This window comes from Antechinus flavipes, chromosome 2 (assembly GCF_016432865.1).
Source record: "Antechinus flavipes isolate AdamAnt ecotype Samford, QLD, Australia chromosome 2, AdamAnt_v2, whole genome shotgun sequence".
NCBI classification, from domain to species: Eukaryota; Metazoa; Chordata; class Mammalia; order Dasyuromorphia; family Dasyuridae; genus Antechinus; species Antechinus flavipes.
In genome coordinates, this window is record NC_067399.1 from 293,598,983 (window position 1) to 293,623,307 (window position 24,325).

General features: G+C 36.4%; 1 protein-coding gene across 2 annotated transcripts in view; it reads left to right on the plus strand.

The window, feature by feature from the left end:
• Positions 1–24,325, plus strand: part of SLC24A4 (solute carrier family 24 member 4) — a 248,904-nt gene that overhangs the window by 188,584 nt on the left and 35,995 nt on the right. For both annotated transcript variants that reach the window (XM_051977362.1, XM_051977363.1), the window contains exon 12: positions 4,469–4,676. In XM_051977362.1, the coding sequence (XP_051833322.1) occupies positions 4,469–4,676 (208 nt within the window). The remainder of the gene's footprint in view (positions 1–4,468; positions 4,677–24,325) is intronic.

The window sequence follows — 24,325 nt, forward strand, 5'->3', positions numbered from 1 at the left end:
TAACAGTCAGCATGGAAAGGAAGTTCATTGTATTTTTTATTGCATTATTTTTACATTCTTCTAGCTAGCATTTAAAAAAAAAAAAAAAAAAAAAGAGTGGACCCACCAGAGAATGTAATAGAATCAACATTATTTTTGAGGATTTGGAGAAACAAAAATTAGGGACTTGTAATGGCAGTAAGGGAGCTTTGTTCAAATATACTCAAGTGACTGGCAGGTAACTGCACATAGGAAATGATCCTCAGGATATAGGAGAATGGGGGGAAAAAAAGACAATGCAATGGCTTTCCATCATGAAATACATGGCATTCTCAGCCGATGCAGGAAATCTTAGTGCTCTGGTAGGACTATGGGAATAGGATGGAAGTCATCACAGTTTGTGGGTCCTGGAAAAACCAACAGATGGCTTTTTTATGATTTCTTGAGAGGGAAGGTAGGTGTGGTAAATTAGAAACAGGTGGGAACAATAATTACCTGTTTGAGAAGAAAAGTAATGACTAATTGAACACCTTCCTTAAAGAGAGAAGACTGTGAAACCCAAGGGAGCAATCTGGTTGGGCTCAGTGTAAAACAAATCAGTCAGTGGTTAAGGAGACAGGCAAACCTCATTTGCAAGAGTGACTCAAAGGTCAGGTGATGATTGTGGCCAACAATTCCTGTTACAATGAAGAACTGTTAGCACTAGTGTGATTTTCTGCTAGGAGTGTCAAAATGTATTTCCCACAATACTAGAACATCCAGATAAATCCATAGGCTCCCATATCACAACTTACAAATCAGATCCTTTCTCAATAAGTTGGCAGAATTCCAAGGCAATCCCAAAAAACTTTGGGTAGAAAATGCCATCCTCATCCAGAGAGATTAGTATGGAGACTAAATATAAATCAACACATGCACATCATGGTTTTTCCCTTTTGTTCTGATTTTTCTCTTCCAATGTGATTCATAAGGAAATATGTAAAAAAAAAAAAATGAATGTACATGTATAACCAAAAAAAAGAGTTTTCTTTGTAACTGGGGGAAATGAAAGTTGAAGGAAAAAAAGTTGGCAAAAATACAAGGGCTAAATAAGAAGGCCTATTTATTGGATACAGGACCAAAAGAAATTGTGGTAGGGACAGAAAGTGGGTGAAGAAAGAGTTGTCCTTCTCAGCAATCATGACTTCAGGGGAATCTCTCTAGAGAATTTAGAGATTTGCAGGATGGAGTGAGAAGTTCTAGTGAGCACAGAAGTAATTTTTCCAGAGTGAAAACATTGTAATAAAAGGACCAGATTATGGGAACATGGAGTATTCCCATACTCCATGGGAATGGAGTTTATCCTCCATTCATAATGATGAACAGCCGCATTTCTCAAAGAATGGTTCCTAAGACCCTTTCTTTCATCATTCAATTAATTGGTGGGTTTTATCTTGGTCTACAGGGTCAGAAAAGAAGGCCTGCCTTTAATTTGGGAAGCACTCAATTTTTCCCTTGCATCTTACAATTTTGATTTTAATTTTTCTTATGAATTTATGAATGTAGCTTTTATCCATGGCCTCATTTTTATGTTTAGAAGCTTCCGAATACCAATCAAAAAAGATCCCATTGGGCATGCTCCACTTATGATACAAAAGTCTGGAGAGCTCCCAGAAATATATTGTTTTGTCAACATCAACTGGTCATTCCATAAGGAATAGTGCAATGGGACTGCCCTTAATATGCTAATTCCACACATCTAGAAATTGCAAATCTTGGAAGAATAATAACTATACATATAATGGCCTGGAGGTCCCTTGGAGGGAATTGGAACTTGCTTGGGATGACCTATATCCATCACAAACACAAGGAAAAAGCTTACTCATAGTGCGCACTTGTCCCTTTTCAACCTGAAGATCATTTCAGCAGAAATATCCACCCCATGTGGTAAGGCTTTCCCAGTCTCCCCAGATTTTGTTTCCTGGCTAATTATATATAACTGCTCAACAGACTCTACATTTTAGCCAAACTGGCCTGCTTGCTATTCCCTATTCATGACATTTCTTCTCCCCTAACATGCCTTTGTACAGGATATTTCTTAGGTTTGGAATGCCTTTGCTACTTACTTCTGTCTGGAATCCCTGTCTTCCTTCTAAGCTCAGCTCAAGAGCCATTTTTTTCAAGAGCTCACCAAATAGCTATATATTTGTTTTGTACATATGATGTATTTACCTATCTGTGAACATTTATGTATTAATTATATTTTATATATTTTATTTATATAATTTTATATATTTATATATGATTTTTATATTATATTTATATAATTATGACATATATATAAAACATTACTATGATTACTTTAAATATGTATACATGTATGGATTTTATATAGAGATATGTATATTTATAGATTCATGTGGATGTATGTACATACATGTATAAGATATTTATATATACACACATATATCCTTCTTGTAGAATATAAGTTTATTGAAGTCTGGGACTGCCTCATTATTGTATTTGAATCCCTAGTACCTAATACAGTGCCTGCCTAGTACAGGATAGACCTTTACATATTTTTTGGCAGTTGTTTGATACAGATTTCCAGTGAAGAAAATCTGTTATGAATTTATCACTATTATTTAATTTTCTCTGCTACCACAGGAGAGTATAATCAATTCAAAAACAACTCAGCAGAGTGGGACCAAATTCAGGCTAAGAGCTCTCATGGTGTAGTGGGAAAAGTACTGTACTTGAAATCATGAGATCTGAGTTCAAATATTGTCTTGGACACTGGAGCTTTATGACCTTTATAATTCACTTTATCTCTCTATGCTTCAGTATTCTCATTTGTAAAATGAGAAAAATATATTTATAGTATGTATCTCTCATTTTCAGGGAAATAAGGAGGGAAACAGAAGGACAAGTAAGAGTAGGCATTAGTAGGCCACATATTATATGATATACAGGGAATTACAAAGAACCTGGTGATGAGGATCATCCCACTGGGGCAGCTAGGTGGTTCAGTGGATAGAACACTGGGCCTGCATCAATAGTCATATGAAAAAATGCTCTAAATCACTATTGATTAGAGAAATGCAAATTAAAACTCTGCTGTATCACCTTATGACTATAATATTAGCTAAGATAACAGGAAAAGATAATGTTAAATGTTGGAGGACATATGGGAAAACTGAGACACTAATGCATTGTTGGTGGAATTCTGGAGAGCAATTTGGAACTATGCCCAAAAGGCTATCAAAATGTTCATACCTTTTGATCCAGCAGTATTTCTACTAGGCCTATATCCAAGGAAATCATAAAATAGGGAAAGGGACCCACATGTGCAAAAATGTTTGTGGCAGCCCTTTTTGTAGTGGCAAAAAACTAGAAAATGAGTGGAAGCCCATCAATTGGAGACTGGCTGAATAAGTAATGGTATATGAATGTTATAGAATATTATTGCTCTGTTTTTAAAAATGATGAGCAGGATGATTTCAGAAAAGCCTGAAAAGAAATATGAACTGAAGCTGAGTGAACAAACAGAACCAGGAAAACTCTATATAGCAAAAGCAAGATTGTATGATAATCACCTATGATACATTAAGTTTTTCTCTGTAATTTAGTGATCCAAGGGAATTCCAATAAACTTTGATGGAAAATGCCATCCACATGCAGAAAGAGAACTATGAAGACTAAATATAAATCTAAGCATTTTCACTTTATTTTTTTATTTTTCTTTCTCATGGTTTTTTCCTTTTGTTCTGATTTTTCTTTCACAAAATGACTAATAAAATTATGTTTAAAATGATTGCACATGTATAATCTATATCAAATTGCTTGCTGTCTTGGGGAGGAGGGAAATAAGAGAGAGAGAAAAAAAATTTGGAACTCAAAATCTTAGAAAAATGAATTTTGAAAACTATATGTTCAAAAATACATGTAATTGGAAAAATAAAACACTACTGAATTTTAAAAAAAGTGATGAGGGTCTGAACTAAAGTAGTATGGGCAGAAGAAGGAATCAATTAGATGTGCGAAATATATAGAAGATAGAAATGGCAAGATTTGAAGACTAACTGACCATGTAGAATGAGGGAGAGAAAGGGGCAGCTAGGTGGAGATAGATCACCAACCTTGGAGTCAGGAGGACCTGACTCAAATACAACTTCAGGACTTGACCCTTGCTAGCTGTGTGACCTGGACAAGTCATTTAAATCTGATTGCCCTGCCAAAAAAATAAATAAAAGTCTCAGTTAACCCTTTCATCTTCTGGAAGAGTAAACAAGGGCTCTCTTTGCGTTAGCCTGGATCACAACTATTGCATGGAATTTTTCAGGATTGGAATTAGACTGTGAAGTATCTTGTACAGCTTCTTCCAAGCCAAGGACAGCTTCAGGTGTCTGCACAGCACTCTGTACCCCAGACAATAGGGAAGCAGCTGCATGTGCTGTTGTCTCTCATCCAAGGCTCAGTTTTGCTCTCCCTTATTTCCCTCCCCATGTAGCGCCAGAGACTGATTAACTCTGCCAATGGAGTGAGCAAGCCACTGCAGAATGGCCGACATGAGAACATCGAGAATGGGAACGTGCCTGTGGAGAACCCAGAGGAGCAGCAGCCTCAGCAGCAGCAGCAGCAGCAACAGCAGCAGCAACAGGAACAGCCAGAGCCCGAGTCCACTGAAACAGATTTCCTCTCTCCCTTTTCCATGCCAGGTGAGTTCTAAGCAAGTGTTATGAGTCAAAAATGTTTCAATTTAATTTTATTTTTTTCAATAAATTAAAAAATCTGTTTTTTTTTCCTTTCCCATATCTCCCCACTCAAGACTTTATTACAAATATGTACATTTCCATGTTGGTCATGCCCAAAAATATGTGTCTCAATCCATTACCTTTTGGTCAAAAAATGAGTAACATTGATTTATCACAATCCTCTGGAGTCATGGTTGGCCATTACATTAATCAGAGTTCTTAAATCTTTCAAAGACATTTGTCTGTGCTTTTTACTGATGTATAAATTGTTCTCTGGTTGAGAAGGGTAAAAATGAAATTTAACCCTAAACTAGAGGATTATAAATTTAGTTTGGGAGGGACCTTAGAGACTATCTAGGCCGACTCCTCTCATTTTTCAGATGAAAAAACTGAAGCCCATGATAATTGGTTCTGTCACTTATTAGCTATCATTAATTAGACCTTAAGCAAGTCACTTAATTTTCTGAGACTCAGTTCCCTCATCTATAAAATAAGAATAAATTAACACTACCTATTTCCTAAGGTTGTTGTGAGACTCGAATGAGATAGAAATGGTAAAATAAGATCATATATGTAAACTGCTTTTTTTGTTCTTGTGTTATTTCTGACTTCATTTCCCCATTTGGGGTTTTCTTAGCAAAACTATTAGAATGTTTCCTATTTTTTTCCTGATTCATTTTATAAAAAAGGAACTGAGAAAACCAGGATTGAGTGACTTGCCCAAGCTCATACAACTTGTGTCTGAAACCAGATTTGCACTTATGAAGATGAGTGCTCTATCCACTGTGCCATTTAACTGGCTGCTCCATGAAAAATGTTTTGTAATCAATTAATAAACTTTTATGAAGCCCCCACTAAGCATTATTTAAATGTGAGCTGGTATTATTAAAGTCCCTTCTAGCTATGGCATTCATTTAGTTTATTGACTAGTCACCTACTGGGGCAAAGCACTATTGCACTGGCACAAGATAGTCTCTCTGCAGGCAGCTCAGAAAGGTGATGTGACATATAAAAGGTTGGCGAGACAGTTTCTAGGTCATTGATCATTTTATTCATCATGCCAGCCAATAATAAAAAGGGGTCAATGGCATTCTCAAATGTCAGAGGCTCCCATGGAACCTTATATGCCCTTGGAAGAATGAGTGTTTCTGAGGGTGGCAACCAACTCTGGTTAAGAATTTTTTTTAATAACTTTTTATTGACAGAGCCCATGCCAGGGTAATTTTTTACAGCATTATCCCTTGCACTCGCTTCTGTTCCGATTTTTCCCCTCCCTCCCTCCACCCCCTCCCCCAGATGGCAAGCAGTCCTTTACATGTTAAATAAGTTATAGTATATCCTAGATACAATATATGTATGCAGAACCGAACAGTTCTCTTGTCGCACAGGGAGAATTGGATTCAGAAGGTATAAATAACCCGGGAAGAAAAACAAAAATGCAAGCAGTTTATATTCATTTTCTGGTTAAGAATTAATGAGAAGATTTCCAATCCCTATATTTTTGCTCGCCTGCATTTTTGATTTCCTTCACAGGCTAATTGTATAATATTTCAGAGTCCGATTCTTTTTGTACAGCAAAATAACGGTTTGGACATGTATACTTATTTTGTATTTAATTTATACTTTAATATATTTAACATGTATTGGTCATCCTGCCATCTAGGGGAGGGCGTGGAGGGTAGGAGGGGAAAAATTGGAACAAAAGGTTTGGCAATTGTCAATGCTGTAAAATTACCCATACATATAACTTGTAAATAAAAAACTATAATAAAAAAATAAACATTAGCCTATTTAAAAAAAAAGAATTAATGAGAAGAATGAATATTACAGTGAAAGGTGAACCCATTCTGATAAGGGGTTAGGGTATAATTTTGATCGCTCTCCCTCCTGGACCCCCCTAGCCTCAGGCAGTCTAGACACAGGATCTAACTTTTCTCAGACCTGGCTAAGTAGAGCCACGGTGGGCCCTAAATCACCTTAGATTAAATTCTTTATAAGATTCTCTAGTTGGGCAGGCTCTCCGACCTAGGATGGAACATCAACAGTGTCTTTCAGTTGAGTGTAATTTGATCATTGATTATAATATAAAAGAGTGAAATAATCATTTCTCTCAATAACCATAGTCCAGAGGAAGGATGCTTGATAAGTTGGAACTTTGATCAAAATTACATATATGTGTGGGTGTACATGTATATACATATATATATGCATACATACAAACCCTGAGGGTCTCCCCCTCCCAGATTGAGATAATAGATATATGTGTGTGTGTTGGGCTTTTTGCCGCATTTCTTCCCTAGCCTTAATCATTAACTGGGCCTTGCCTCAGTCAGACTGAGACTTGTTAAAGACCTTAGTTAAAAAGGCCAGTTGTCCTGATTTACATCTTGCCACTGGATCCAGATGACTCTGGAGGAAAGAGTGAGGCAGGTGATCTTGCATAGCCTTCCCTTATTGAAATCCAGTTCACTTGCATGTCATGATCCTCTTTGAAAAGGAAGGACAAACAACAACAATATACACACACATACATAGATAATTATATTTTAAATTACAATAGCAAAGAATGGAACAAGTACTAGATCTGAAGTCAAGCATGCCTGAGTTCAAATCTTGCTTCAGATATTTATTTCCCTGTTGGAAAATTTATCACCTGCCTTAGTTACCTCATCTGTAAAATGGCACTTAATTTCTCAGGGTTGTTACAAAAATAAAACAAGATAATATTTGTAAAGCACTTGGCAAACCTTAAAATGCTATGCAATTAAAAATCTTCCTATTATTATTGTTCATCAGAAACAATTAAGTGTCTCATTAATCCATTCTCACCTCGGAGCTCTAGCTAATAGAGCTCCTGAAAACAGTACCTTCACTAATATACACAATGGTGGGCAGATTAAAGATGAGACCAATATTTCTCTTTTCCCTAAATCTGATTTTACATGTTCTATTATCAAAAAATTCTTGATATCCTAGTAGTCTTTTAAAATAATAGTTTTGACTTTATTTAAGGCCCAGAAATCCTGCAGATAATTCAGATAGTCCATGATAGGTTTTTCCATCACAATGTAAATGATCCAGGAGAGAAGTTGCCAGTAGTGCTTCTATTCCTTAAGGAGCTAAAAGACCAAGTACCAGGAAAGTCTCCAGCCCAGGAAAACAAACAGTTGGCTTCATCTTCCAGCTAAGCAAGTGCTAGAACAATTTTTCGAGGTCAAGATGAAAAATGTACATGTTTATGTACATAAACTTTCTGTTATTCTTCCAGAGGTTGCTAATTTTCCAAATGCTTTACCCTTACTGGTTTTCAGTTTTTCTTATTTGAATATTTATTGACCTATTATATATAATTTTTTTTTGGCTAGGCACTGTGAGCAGATACCAAAAACAACCAAAAAAATAAAAAAAAAAAACCAACTATTCCAGCCTTTAAGAATCCAACCCTTAACCTTAAGAGGTAGGAGGATTCTAAAACTGTTTACAAAATGATTTAGAAATATGCATAAAGTACCTCCTAGATTGCAAACATGGAATAACACACACAAAAAACCAAATACAAATAGATGATGCAAATACAAAAAAAAAAAAAATTCCAAGGGAATACAAAGGAAAAATGACTGAGCCTCTGTTCTCAGTTTAATTGGAAACGTGGTAGGGAGGCTGATGAGGCACACATGAAAATGTGGTGCAATGATATTATGCTAATTATGTTCAGGGAATTTAAGGAACAGAGAAGCAATCCTATTCAAGCTAAATACAAGTTTTATTAGATAATAACCTGTACTTCTCTCGTGTTATACTGTTGTTGTTCAGCCATTTTGCAGTTGTGTCTGATTCTGTGTCCCATTTAGGGTTTTCTTGGTACTGGAATGGTTTGTTATTTCCTTCTTCAGCTCTTTTATAGATGAGGAAACTGAGGCAAACAGAGTGAAGTGACTTGGTCACACAACTAGTAAGTGTCTGAGGCCGGATTTGAACTCATGAAGATGAGTCAGGAATTCTGACTTCAGGCCTGACACTCTATTTACTTTGGTACCTGCTGCCCCCACATATCAGGAAAGTATAGGATATATGTGTGGTCCATGCTTTGGCCTGGTGGGAAGAGCAGAAGCCATGGGAAACCAGCCTGGTAGGGAATCGGGGGGATTCTTAGGGGACCCTCAGAAACTCTGTACTAGGTCCCGGCAAGTGCTCCGTTGGGAGGCAGGCAAACCCTCCTTGCTTTCAGATGCTCTCCACAAGAGTAGATCAGATAAACTTAACACCAGAGTGGTGGAATTCCTTGGAGGTAGGTACTGGTGGTCATGAGTATTCACCCATCACTTCAGCTTTCTGAGCATGTGCTCCCCCTCACTTTGTGGGTGGAGAACAAAAAAGTGTTTAAGTACTTACCATGTTCCAGGAACTGCACTAAGCAAGGAGGATACAATTGCAAGCAGAAAGATTGTCTCTGCTTTCAGGGAGCTTACATACTAAGGGGGAAGATAGCTCCCCAATGGAATCTTAAACAGGATAATGATGGGGAGAGGAGGGCTTCCTTGCAGGGGCGTGGTGTCCAAGTCCAGAAGTCATAAGAAGAGCCAGGAAGGGAACTAATGCTAGCCAGTCTGGTCCCCTCCCCAAGATGGAGCCCCTAAGAGAAATGCGCCAGTGAGACAAGGGGACAAGAGTGAGTGGAGCTGTGTTCTGTGATTAAAAGGATGGATATTGCAGAGTAAAGAAGCCTTTGGGGACTTTCAGGATGAGAGGCTGCTATGATCAAGTACAGAAAGTCAGAGACAGAATTAGGAATGAAGCTAATATTGTACAGTAAATGCTGACCTGTGCCCCTTCCCAAATGGAGACCTCCTAGAAGTAACTCGCCAGGGGGAGAAGGGGTCCATCATGGCAGAAGTATGTTCTATGGGGAGAAGGCTACAGGAATGAATGGATATTCCAAGGAGAGGAGGCCCTAGGCAATGAAGGAAATTCTAGGATAAGAGGCAGTTGAGACGGTAGCAAAATCCAGGCAGAAGGGACTAATCCAAACTAAGTGGTATCAGAGAAAAGGTAAAATCCAGAGCAAGAATTCTTAGAAAATTTGAGAAGGGAGAGAATACCTTTCCATGGGGAGATGGCTAGCAGGAGATGAAGATACCCCCTCAGTCTTCTAAATTGAATAAAATAAGTGCAAATTAATATACGGGCAAAATTCTGGAGTGGCTTGGTGACGAAGCAGATAGAGCATGGAGCTCTGGCACAAGAAAGATGCATTTTCCTGAGTTCAAATCTGATCTCAGATACTCACTAGCTATGTGATCCTACATAAATTACTTAATCCTATTTGCCTCAGTTTCCTCAGCTGCAAATGAGTCGGAGAGAGAAATAACATCTTTTTTTCTTTTCCGGTATCTTTTCCAAAAAACAAACAAATAAAAAACCCAAATGGGGTCATGGAGAATTCAACATGACTGAAAAACGGCCAAACAACAATAATCCTATTAGGAAATTGAGTTTATGGAACAGATGTGATAACAGTTTTGTTTGTATAATCAAAATATTTCCAGTTGTTAAAACTGTACATGATTCATCAAAATTTCAAACTGACCATATGGTGGACAGTCCCTTGGAATTTTTTATAACAGGATATAAACCAGAACTAAACCTGTCAGAATTACAGACTCCAAACACAACTCTGTACTATTTCAACCCATTGCTTCTAGTTTTGCGCTTTGGGGTTAAGAGGAATCATTCTCATCCTTCCACAAGACAACCCTTCAAGTATTTGAAGACAGCAAAATTTTGAATGAATAAGCATTTATTAAGCTCTTTATTAGGAAGTTGGCATTATACTAAGTGCTGGGGAATACAAACCTTTCTTATTTTTTAAGAGATGGTTTCAGAATTTAAGGACTCAAATTTTGATAGGAACACAACACTTAGAGGAGAGAAAAATTTTGATCTGGAGAAGAGAAAGAGGTGGGGGGAGGAAGAGGGGTTGGATGGGAATGGGTTCCTACTTTGTTTTATAAGAAGCCTCTCCAAACTTAGACATTTTCACTGTCTCCTATGCCTGGAATATTCTCCTATCATATCTACTTTCTGGTTTTCCTTTCTTCAAATCCCAGTGAAACACCTGCCTTCCACACAAAGCCTTTCCCACTCTTCCTAAATCTCAATATCTTCCCCTCATATGGCCTCAAATTTATCCTGAATACTGGTAGTGTCAAAATCAGAAAGAAACAGGAGCCACTAACCCATTCATAAGGATCCCTGTGGATAGCATATTGAGTTAGTTTTAAATTTGATCTAGGTTTTATTGTTGTTTTTATTTATTTTGTTAAATATTTCCCAATTACATTTTAATTTGGTTGCAGGCTACTGGCTGTGTGTTTGACACTTCTTGGTTATATGTGTTGTTTTTGTTCAGTTATTTTTAGTTGTGTCTGATTCTTCATGACCATATTTGGAGTTTTCTTGACTAAGATAGTGAAGTAGTTTGCCACTTCCTTCTCCAGCTCATTTTACTGTTGAGGAAACTGAGGCAGGCAGAAGTAAATGGCTTGCTCAGGGTCACATAACTAGGAAGTGTCTGAGGTCAAATTTGTACTCAGAGTGATGAGTCTTCATGATTCCATCCCCAACATGCTATTCATTGTGTCATCTATAATATGAATAATATTATATTATTATATATGATTTTATTATTATATAATTGTATATGTTATATAATATGATAACATAACATATTATTATATTAATATATCGTATTATTAATAATAAATATAGTCACCTATAATATTGCTGTTTCCATATTGTCTTTCCATTAAACTTCAAGCTCATTATATTAGACATATATATTAGACTCATTATATTAGCTCACTGAGATCAAGGATTGTCTTTTGCCATTCTTTCTCACCAATGTTTAGCACAGTGCCTGACACACTAATAAAAGCATATTGGCTCACTGACTGCAAAAATTGATCTCAGTGGGTGGAAGAATGGGATGTGAAGCTGGAGCATGTTAGGGTATCTAGGACCCCCCTAGCAACTGAATAGGCTTGTTAGCCTCCAGTCAAATGGGTCTGTTTCCTAGACTCAAGCTCCAAAGGTACTCACTTAGACTTACTTCCCCAGGAATTATAGTGCGCTTTCCAGACAATCTAGTAAAGAAGTCCAGACCTCCTGTGTGTTATGGAGGAGGATGCTGGTCCAGCTTTTTTCTACTTCTGTGCATCAGAGATGTCAAATACACAGCTTAAGTGTGACCCAAACCAGATTAAAATGTAATTGGAAAATATTTAACAAAATAGATAAAAATAAATAATTTAAGAATTAACAGTTCCCCTTGACCCTCGGACAATATAGGACCCATAGGGTACTTTAGGTACAGTTTGCCTCAATTTCCTCATCTATAAAATGACCTGGAGAAGGAAATGGCAGATCACTTCAATATCCTTGCCAAAAGTAGTCACAAAGAGTCAGACATGACTAAAAGAAAAATGATTCATTAACAACAACAAACAACATAATGGATAGGGGGAAAATGTGGTACCAACAATGAATAGCAAAGGATGCCCAACTATTTACTATATTCCCTTCTCTGATGGAAATCCTGATAGACCTGGAGTGGTGAAGGAGAGGCCATAGTGAGGGATAATGAGGCAGGATCAGTTACAATATTAACTTGGAAACTTTGGAATCCAACTAGATTGAGGGACCTTAGAAAACTTACTTTCCCAAATAAGGGCCTCAGTTTCCCAATTTTCTGTAAAATGGAAAAGTTGGAACCTCTAATGGAACAGAATGTACCAGTAGGTGGAATGAATTTCATCCCTTTACCTTACCCAGATCTCTACCGTCTTCAAATCTTCCTTTAAATTCTCTTCTATATATTTTGTGTTCTAGCTCTAATTCTTTGTGTTTTAAAGCCCCTTTTAGCTCTAACGTTCCATATTCTATTGCTAACATTTGATGATACTACTAGTGAACTAAAAGCTACTCACTTCCTATAGAAGGCATCATATATGTTTTCCTGCACAATTCAACATCTTTCAAAGAGCTACCCCAGCTGCTACAGCAGAAAATTAAAACAAAACGAAAAACTTAACCACAGTATTTCCTCTCTTACCTACAAGCACAAGGAAATAGCTATTTTTAATCCCAGGCCCACAAAGAACGAATGGAAGTTTTCTGGTGTCTCTTTGGCAAACTCTTTGTGATTCTGTGGAAATACAGCTTTTTGAAACCATCAATTATTTCCTTAGTTTTAAATTATCAGGAGCAAAGGGTTGAAAATTTCTCTTTCCGTCTGCTTCCAATTTGTTTCAGTATCACAACCCTGAGAAAAACCTCTTATCTGTGCTCCAAGTCAAAATGAAATGAGTGAGAAGTAGGCAGGAGGCCTAAGGAAAATCTCAGTGTAGCTTCAGCCCTGTCCCCACATCTCCTCCCTGTTCCCCCTCTTTCTTCTATCATCAAAATGATCTAGACACATGGGTAGAGAATTCGGGTATGTATATTGTACACCATAATTTGGGAAATCATACTTTGTTAGTGCTGAAAGGAACCACCGATGTCATCCAGCCCAATATCCTCTTTTTACAGATGAAGAAAATGAAACTTTAATTGCATTCTCTTAGCTTAGCACCTGCAAAGCAGCAGAAAAAAAACTAAAAGTAGCCCTAGAGGGGAAAGGAAAAGGGAATTAGCCTACTATTTGGTAGACACTGTGCTAAGTTCTCCAATAAAGATCTTATTTGGTCCTCCCATCCCTACAGTTGAGGAAACTGAGGTAAACGATCACACAGCTAGCAAATGGAAGAGCCAGGACCTGGCCAGGGTTAGTGGATGGAAGAGTATATGTAGAAGAGTAAGGTATAAGTAACCTGGAAAGGTAGGAGACAAAGAAGGACTTTGATTGCCCAACAGAGCATTTTGTATTTGATCTTGGAGGTGATAAAGTAGGAAAGGTGATATTAGCAGACATGAATGGCTAAGCAGGCTGATACAGTAGTCTATGCATGAGGAGCTGAGGGCCTATACATGCCAGTGTCAGGAGAAAAGGGAGTATATGCCAGAGATGTTGCACAGGTGAATTTTACAGGTGCTGATAACAACTAGAATATAGCGAGAAGTTCAGGATGACTCTTAGGTTGAGAGGCTGAGGGATTGGGAGAATGGTGTTGCCTTCTACATGACATGGGAAGGTAGGGAAGCGAAGAAAGGTTTAGTGGGAAAGAATGAGTTCTGTTTTGGACAGGTTGAATTTAAGATAACGGACATCCAGTTCAAAATGTCTAAAAAAAAAAGTTGGAGGTGCAAGATTGGAGGTTAGCAGAGAGACTGAGGCAGGAAAGGCTGATTTGAGAGTTGTCAACATAAAGATGGTGATTAAATCCAAAAAAAGTGTATGCTAACGACAAAAAAAGCAACTATCTAATCTAAAAATGGCCAACACCATATTAATGTTGTTACTTGATTTTAACATTAATATGGTATAAAAGATCTGGAGAATTTTTTTTCTTAAAAAGAGAAAGTAATGATTTTACAATTATTTTTCATAATTTGTAAAATAGCCTGTACTAGCATACAGAAAATAGTGTTAATTTAAATTTTTTGAAGCCAAGTGATCGAGGGTTTTTGTGATAAAAGTCAATGAATCAGAATAAAAAAAAAAGAAATGAAGCTAAAGACAGATAATGGGAAATGTTTCTAAGTGTCATAGAACTTGGAACACTTGGAAATAATTTGGGGAAAACACTTATGGGGAAACATGGCCAATTTCTAACCCATGTTTGTAGCTTATCCTTTAAATTTTTTTGGTCATCAGTCATCTCTTTGAAGAGGCTGGAAAACTAAAATTTGAAGCAAAGCCAGCCAGAATCATCCTCCCTCTCCTATTTTACAGTTGCCAACCTGGTGGGGCTCTGTTCATGCGATATATTGGCTGTGACCGTGGTCCAGTAACTTTCCCCCTCTTTCTAGCTCAGCTTCCTCATAGCATCTGAGAATAGAATTAAACTCTGAACCCCTTCTATCTTTGTTTCTGGATTATTGGTTTGTATTTGTGTTAGCAGCATTTCTAAATTTTACCACCATTGAAAGCGATCCTTCCATTTTCACATTCCTCAGACTTCTTTCCTTGGATTTTTCCTCTGCCCTTACTGCCCTCTCCTTTGTATTAGGTGTTTGAACAAGTGATGGATTACCATGCAGAGACATGGGTTGGAATCTTAGTTCAACAATTTAATAAGTGTGACTTTAGCACACTTAACCTTCTTAAATTCTGAACTTACCACATTTTTTTTCTTCCTGTTTGAATGGAATAGTTAAAAAAAATATTGATTACTTTAGTTTTTTAACAATTAAATATTCCATGGTATCTCTTTCTGGCCCCTCACAGAGGGGCCTTATATTCCTTATAATAAAGACTAAAAAGAGTGAAAAAAAAATTCAGCAAAACTATTAATCATATTGGAGAAATCTGACATTTTATGAAATGTTCTATTCCTTTGGCCCCCTCCCTTTGCAAAGAGAAAGGGAAGATCTCTTCTCATATCTCTTTTTTGAAATCAAGGTTGGTCATTATCATTTCACAGCATCCATAATTTCCATTTCTGTATTGTTTTCTTTTTCATTTCCATCACTGTAATCACTGTGTATATTGATTTCCTGGCTGTGCGTTTTATCTCAGTTCATAAATGATTTCATGTATGTATTTACATTTTTGTTGTTATTCAGTTGTTTAATTACTTGAATTCCATTTGGAGTTTTCTTGGCAAAGATACTGGAATGGTTGAGCAATTCCTTCTCCAAGTCATTTGACAGATGAGGAAACAGTAACTTGCCTTGTTAATAAGTGTCTAAAGCTGGATTGGAACTCATCTTCCTGATAATCAGTCTCAGTGTTCTACTATACCTCCTAGCTGTCATATTTATATTATGAATAATATTTTATGATAGTCATACACTACTTGCTTACATACTCAATTTTGCCTCCTCTTCAACTAAAAAAAAAAAATTAAAGCTATTTTTCAGTATTTAGGCCAATGCCTGGTACATAGTGGGCACTTAATAAATGTATATTGATTGAGTGACTAGATGGTTTTCAAAGTTATTTTCAGCTCTAAAGCCTACCATTCTGTGATCCCAGTCTCTCCCAGATTAAACTGTATGCTCCTTGAAACTAGCTTTATGTCATATCTACCTTTGTATGTAGTAGGTTCTTAATAGCCAATATTTGTTTAATGAAATTGAACCAGAATGAAGAAAATTGAAGACTTCTGGGAATTTATTTTTTATACATTTTAGGCTTCTGGGATTTTATTTTTTTACCTCTATCCCTGCCCCTCTCCTCAACTAATATATGTTCCTTGATTTTTTTTTTAAAACCACTTGAACAAGTAGAGCTTTTGCATTATCCAAAAGAGATTAGAGGACAAAATGCTTGCAAACACCCACATCTATTCTTTGATCTTGGCTGCTGTCTGAATGGGTAATAGAGCTAGAACAACTATTAGGAGACAATTTAGTCTTTTCAATGGGCTAATTTATACTTAAACTTCATACACTGATCCTGATAAGTATTTTGGCCCCCTAAAATAAGTCTTTATAATATCAAAGGACTGCTTTCAGACCTTCCAGGTAAACTGTATTGTACATTGTTTCACATCTCAAGGTCCAGATGGAACAAAATGTTCCTATATCTGAAGCACTGATATACAAGTAGGAAGCTTAATTAGGCCCAAGAGAATTTTATTTTAAAAAAAAAACAAACAAACACTAGTAGAGAGCTTTCTGGATGGGTAGAATTTCCATTTTTAATCCAAAATAAAAGCAAATGCATCGGGCTTATAGATTTAGAGTTGAAAGGGAATTTAATAGTCACCCAAGCCCTCCCTCCATTTTACAGACGAGGAAACTGAGACACAGAGAGTTTAACTAACTTATCTGACATCAGACTGATATTAAGTAACAGATGGAGGCTTTAAACCCATATTCTTTGACCTCTAAACTAAGTTTCCTGTGTCTTATATACTGACTATACCAATTCAGTTTAGAAAATTCTAAACAAGCCATGGAAGAAAAATTAGGAAGCCTGATAATGGTAGGAGGCCCTAGACTTAGGACGACTCCTTCACGGAGGAACTAAGCTGAGCCTTGAAGGACGGCAGAGATTTTAAAAGATGAGAAGGAAAGGAAGGCCAGTAAATGAATGCATGGAGAAGGAAATGATGGAATGCTGAATGGAGGGCTTCCAGAGACTGCCCTGAAAGCTGGACCTGCTACGAGTCCAACTTGGCAGAAATTAGGAACTAGTACTGGAGTTTGGGAAGGGCAGTGGGATATTAGTCAAAGGTGGCAATCAGAGCCAGATGGGTATGGTCTGTTCCGAAGGCTTTTTCAGCAGGGGGTTAACAGGGCCATAACTGTACCTTAGAGAGATTATTTTGGAAGCTAGGTGGGGAATGGATTAGAGAGTGAGAAAGATGAAACTTCAGCTCTAATATTGATCTCTTTAAGTAGAAGGGCAAGGTTTGGGATAAAAAAGAATATTATGGGATAAGTACTAAATTTCCTGCTACAAGAAAGAGACTCAGGGAAGACCCATCTTCCTGAGATCCTGGCCTCAGATACTTCCTAGCTGGGCAAGCCACTTACTCCTGGTTGTCTCAGTTTGCTCATCTGTAAAATGGGCTGGCAAAGGAAACAGCAAACCACTCCAATGTCTTTGCCAAGAAAATCTCAGATGAGATCACAAGAGTCATTCACAACTGAAATGACTGAATGAGAGAGAGCGAGAGAGAGAAGTGAATAGTGATGCAATCTCTACCTTTTGTAGTGTTGACAATATAGTTGAGAAAATAGCATACAAGCATTGATATCAATGTAATTTTCTGCAAATCGTTTCATCTCATTGGGTCTCAGTCTATTCCATCATAAACATTAAAGGAACAATACTGTATTTTACTCTTTTACAATTGTCAGTCCTGGGATCTCTAAAGTCCTTTCAGCTCTAGCCTTCAATTAAGTTAATATTGATCAAACTTGTAGTCTATGACTAAGGCTAAATACTAAATGTATTCTAGAATAAACTACTCTCTTGGTCTCAGCTTCCTTATCTGTAAAATGAGAGAGGTGTATTCTAAATGAATTCTAAAATCTCTTCCAGATCTATCTCTGCTATCTACTTTTTCCAATAATAACTCTTGCTGTACTCTTCCCCTTATTGCAACATTCACCCATCCAGAAAATACAAATTGGATGACTCTATTGGGAGATGATTGACAAAGGTTGGTTGGGCACATCTTGGCTGTAATTGAGCCATGGATATGTTTCACCTTATAAAAATTCAGTGTACCAAAACCAATCTGAATTTAAGTAGCAAAATGGTGGGTGAGTATGTAAAGATAGTTTTTGACATTCATTTTTGTAAGATTTTGAGTCCCAAAATTTTCTCTGTCTCTCATTTCTCTTCCCCCTCTCCAAGACAAAAAGCAATCTGACATTGGATATACACGTACAACCATGTTTAACATATTTCTTATTGTGAAAGAGGAATCAGGACAAAAAAGAAAAATCACAAGAAAAAAAAGAAAAAACAAATTTAAAAGAAGTGAAAATAGTATGCTTTGAATTCAGATGCCATAGTTTTTTCTCTGAATATGAATGACATTTTCCATCACAAGTCTTTTGAATTGTCTTGGATGACTATACTGCTGAGAAGAGCTAAGTCTATCACAGTTGATCATTGTACAATGTTGCCATTACTGTGGACAATGTTCTCCTGGTTTTGCTCAGCATATATAATTTCTTTTGGATAAATAAAGGTTCTTCATCTTAGAAAAGTTTTTGCCACCACAAGGATTCCTTTTAGAAAAGATTTTATTTTGAGCATTTAAAATAGCAGCTCACATCTTTATGATACTTTCTTCAGAACAACCATGAAAAATAGTTTATGTATTATTATGCCCAAATTTTAAAAATTGAGTCTTACAGAAGTGAAGTAATTCGTCTACAGCCACATAAATAGTATTTGAGCTAGGATTCGGACCTGAATTTCTTGATTCCAGCTCATTCTCCACTCAGCTTCAAAGTGCCTAACAATGTTGCCTAATATATAGAATGTGTTTAATATATATTTCTTGAATAGTTTTGGACAAGTGATTTAGACCCCAAGGTCTGCAGCGTATAACCCACGGGACACATCTGGTTTGTTACCTATTTCTGTAGGACTTGTGAGCATATCAGACAATAGTTTGACAGCCCCTGGCTTAGAGAAATGACAATATCTGAAAAAAAAAGTCTTTTTACAGATGGGGCAACTGAAGTGACTCTATAGTTAGAGGAAAACCCAAGGGTAAATTCAGGCAACACCATCATAAGGGCATCAGAGTAGTTTTATTTTTGTTGTACTTGATAAAACTGTAAGATGGAAAAATAAATAGCTTGTTAAGGATGTGTGGTACTTTAGCAACAGAGAAGAAATAGCCCCAGGGACCAGTCTACCTGCTTTATTGACATGTCAAAGACCTGTAACATGAAAGATAGTTGGACCAGCAGAAAGGCAGATTACTGCTAACAACCTAATAAAGAAAGTTCATTTCTTAATGAGGGGTGAGAGGGAGAAGTATATATCTTTCCTTCAATCACTGAATCTCAGAGTTTGGAAGGACCTTAGAGGTATTCTAAGCCAACCTCTAATTTAGCAAAAATCCATCCCTAATATGACATCTCCAATAATAATTATCCAGTCAATTCTTACAAAATTCTAGTGATTAAGAAACCACTTCCCCACAAAACTCATTCTTTTTTAAAGTAACTCATTAACCAGAAGTTGTTCTTTATATAAAGCCTAAATTATCCCTCTCCCAATTTCCAATCATTGCTCCTAATTCTCTTTAGGGTCAACTAAACAAGTCCAATCCTTTTTAATTTTTCTTGACTGAGTCTTACCTTGCCTTTTCCCTTCCTTCCTACTTTCTCACCTTCTTTCCTTCCATCTTATTTTTAATTATAACTCTCCTTTCCTTCCTTCCTTTATGCCATCTTCTTTCCTTTTCACTTTCCTTCCTTCAGTCATACTTTTCCTCCTTTTTATTTCCTTCTTTGCTTTCTATTTCCCCTTCCTTCTTTGTATCCTCCTTCATCCTTTCCCTTTCTTCCTTCTTTCCCACTTTTCATCCTACTTCCTTTTTTTTCCTCTTCTGCTTCCTATGCGCCTTTCTTCCTTCCCTCTTATATTTTCCCCTTTTTTCTTTCTTCCCTTCTACTCTTCCTTCTTTTCTTTCTGCCTTCTTCTCTTCCTTTCCTCATTCTTTCCTTCCTTCTAATTAAGGGATTTTATAATCCAAGACAATCCCAATAGTCTTGGAATGAAAAATGCCATCTGCATCCTGAGAGAGAACTATGGAGACTGAATGTGGATCGACACAACATTTTCACCTTTGTTTCTTTACTAACTATTTACTTGCTTGCTTTTTCTTTTTTGTAGTTTTTTTTTTCCTTTTTGGTCTGATTTTTCTTACACAACATGAAAATTGTGGAAATATTCTTAAAAGGATTGTATATGTTCTGCCTGTATCACATTGCTTGCTGTCTTGGAAAGGAGAGAACATGGGAAGGAGGGAGAAAAAAATTGGAACATAAATTTTTACAAAAATGAATGTTGAAAATTATCTCTACATGTATTTGTAAAATTAAAATACTATAGAGAAGAATAAATAAGGGACTTCAAAGGCCATATCTGACCAAGAATCCTTGCCAAAAAAAAAAAAAAAAAAGATCCTTGAGTGTTTTCTTGAAGATCTCTAACAAAAGGTGAGGAGAACCTCTCCCAAGATATCCCACTTCACTTTTATGTGGCCCTAATATTGAGGAAAGGAATTTAAGGAAAAGGAAGGGGAAAAGAGGAAACAAGAGAGAGAAAATCAGCCATAATGCTGTTAAGAAAAGTCAAATATAGATAGATAGATAGATAGATAGATAGATAGATAGATAGATAGATAGATAGAGTTCAAATCAATTCCTTCATCTATAAAATTTGAAAACTGACCAGATGACCTCAAATCCAAATCTGTGATCTAATTATTTCCTTAAGATGATATGAAAAATCATTTCCAGGGTTAAAATACAGAGTTGCTTTGAGGAGACAAAGTAGAGGTGGGTGGGCTATGTCTTGGCTTGGATTTGATTTGTTTATAAAAGGCAGGAGTATGAAAAGTCTCACTTTCTGTCAAAATTGGTTTCCTAAAAATTCGAGTTAGAGAAAGATTGCCAAGGAGACAGTGTAAAAGACTTGGCTTGTCTAGCTTCGCCTTAGGAGCAGCAGCATTTCAGATGTGCCATTAATATAATACTCACAGGGTGTTTGAGAGCAGAAACTCAGAATTCAGAGAAGCCCAAGAATGGAAAACAGGAGGCTTCTAAAGTGTTATGCATATAACTTGTCACGAACACTCTGTCATTTTTATCCTCACAATAATCCTGTGGCATCAGGCAGAGCCAGGATTACAAATTATAAAACTGAGGCAGGACTTCTGAAAACATAAGGGTGTCTTAGGTTCTTTAGGTGGACTTTGTGAATGTAGTTTATTGAATAGCAGTCAAGTTGAGAAGAAGTCAGAAAAAAGACCAATTCTTATGTTTCTCAAATGGAAGAAAGATGTCATACTACTCTGAATAATGCACATTCTGATCTAAAAATCAAAGAATTATAGTGTGTTGATGTTGGAAGAGACCTTGGGAAAATAAACACAAAGACTCAACTAAAAATGATCTTAAAATCAAAGAATCATAGAATCATTAGTATTAGAGATGGTTTTGTTTTTGTCTATGTATCCACACCCAGTGCCATTTATAAAATACTGTATATTATTATATACAGTAAACACTTAATAAATGTTTGTTAAATTGAATTATTATATTAAAAACTTAAGGGAAAGAATACATAGATAATTCTATATTCTCTTGTGCTAAGGGAATCCTTAGGATATAGAAGCATAGGTGGTGGAACAGGTAATGCTAGATCTGAGAGACCATTCAGGCCGACTCATATTTTTTACAGAAGAGGAAACCAAGACTTAAAGAGGAAAAAAGTATTTGGTGACAGGGCAGTGATTGGAATATAGGCCCCAACTCTTAACTTAGTACTTTTTTCACTAATTCCACTAATTTCACTATATTATTTGAGGATTAGCATATCCTAAATTGAAGTGGCAAAAAAAAAAAAAAAGGAAGATATCATAACAATTCTTAAAGAAGCAACAGATAATACCTGGCTTATAATTCAGATCAACAAGTTTTTTTGGTTTATAATAGCTTTTCATTTTTCCAAATACATGCAAAGATAGTTTTCAACTTTCACCTTTGCAAAACCTTGTATTCCAAATTTTTCTCATTCCTTTAGACAACAAGCAATCCAATATAGGTTAACGTGAATTATTCTAAATGTATTTCCATATTCATCATGCTGCAAAAGAAAAAGATCAAAAGGGAAAGAAAACATAAGAAAGAAAAAGCAAACAAACAACAAAAAAGGTGAAAATACACAGTCTTCATAGTTCTCTCTCTGGATATGGATGGCTCTTTCCATCACAAGTCTATTGGAAAGCCTTGAATGACTTATAGTTAAAAAGAGCCACATCCATCACAGTTGATCATCACATAATCTTCTTGCTGTGTACCATTTTTTTTTATTTTACCAACTTTACTTAGCTTTGATTCATGTGTAAGACATTGAGCTGATAAACCCAAAAACAAACATGAAAACAATCCCAAATTCAAGAAACTTACATTCTATTGGGAGTATAGAGGATGCACATAAATGTGTAAATACAAGATATGCCTCAAATAATTTTATTATAGGAATGGATTGCACCAGTCACTAGGGGAATCACTAGGAAAGGACTCGTATGAGAGAGTGCACCTGAAATGATTCTGAGAATTAGACAATGGGGACAGCCTTTCCAAGCCACAAAGGTGGGAGATGAATAACGAATAACAACTAAGCCAGTATCAATGGAATTTGGAATCCATTTGGCAAAAATAATATAAAATAAGTCTGGAAGGATGGGATAGAGTCAGAAAGAGAAGAGCTTTAAATTCCAAACAGAAGATATTATATATTTTATCATAGAAACAAAAGAGAAGTACTAAAGTTATTAAACAAGGTCAAATCCAAGTTCAAATCTGACCTCAGACATTTCCTAGCTATGAGATCCTGAGCAAGTCACTTCATCCTGTTTGCCTCAGTTTTCTTACCTGTACAATGAGCTGAAAAAGGACATGGCCAATCACTCTAGTATCTTTGCCAAGAAGACCCCAAATGGAATCATGAAGATTAAACATGAGTGAAACAACTGAAGAATAAATGGCAAGATTAGAGCTATTCTTTATGGCTATATTTTATTTATTTAGCATCTATAGGGAGGAGAAATTAAAGAAGAGAGATAAAAGAGACAGGAAGACCAATTAGAAAGCTTAAAATAGAGTATTGAGAAATAATGAATGTAATACAGACTGGAAAAAAGGTGGTGATAGAAGCAAGAGTTGATGGAGATAGAGGTTGTGATAACTGATTGGTCATAGGGGACATGAGAGACCTTGATTAATCAAGACTAACACTCAATTTGCAGCTGGAAAGATGGCAGTGACCTTATCATAAATAGAAAGGACGAAGTGAGGAGGAAAGATGAGTCCTGTTTTGGACAGATAAAGTCCTGGAACATACAAGGAGAAAGGTGTTTTTTTTTTTTTCCTCCCAAAGCTATTTATAGTAAGAATATTACTGAATTAAGGTCAAGAGACCTGCATTCAATTCTCAATTTTTTATACTCTATCAGCGACCTGACCATCTTTCCATCACGGGTTTATTGGAAAGGCTTTGAGTCACCTCATTGCTGAGAAGAGCCAAGTCCACCAGTTGATCATCTCATAATCTTGTTAGTGCTGTGTATGTACCATATTCTTTCTCTTGGTTCTACTCACCTCACTTAGAACAGTTCATCTAAGTCCTTCCAGGAACAAGCATCTTCCTGTACCTCATGTTCTTCATTTATAAACGGAGATAATAACACATTCTAAATCTGCTTCGTTGGATTGTTTTGAGTCATTTAGGTCGAGTCAACAAGCATTTATTAAACACCTACTGTGTAAGCAACTGAGCTAAGTACTGAGTGTTTAAAAAAGGGGAGGAGGCGAAAACATTGCCAGCTCTCAAGAATTTCACAATCTAATGGAAATCTCTTTGTCAATCTTTAAGTATAACAAATCTGGAATTGCTGTTATTAATAGGGGCAGCTAGGTGGTGCAATGGATAAAGGACCTGCCCTAGAGTCAGGAAGACCTAAGTTCAAATGCTGCCTTAGACACTTACTAGCTGTGTGGCCCTGGGCAAATCAACTTACTAACCCTGTTTGCCTTAGTTTCCTTATCTGTAAAATGATCTGGAGATGGTAAATAAGTCCAATATTTTCACCAAGAAAACCCCAGATAAATGGCAACACCGAGAGTCAAACGTGACTGAAATAAATTAATAACATTATTATGTTGATTATTGTAATTGTTATGTTTCATACAATAACTTGTTGGTATTTCATTATGAATATAAATTAAAGCCTTAAGCAAGGCAA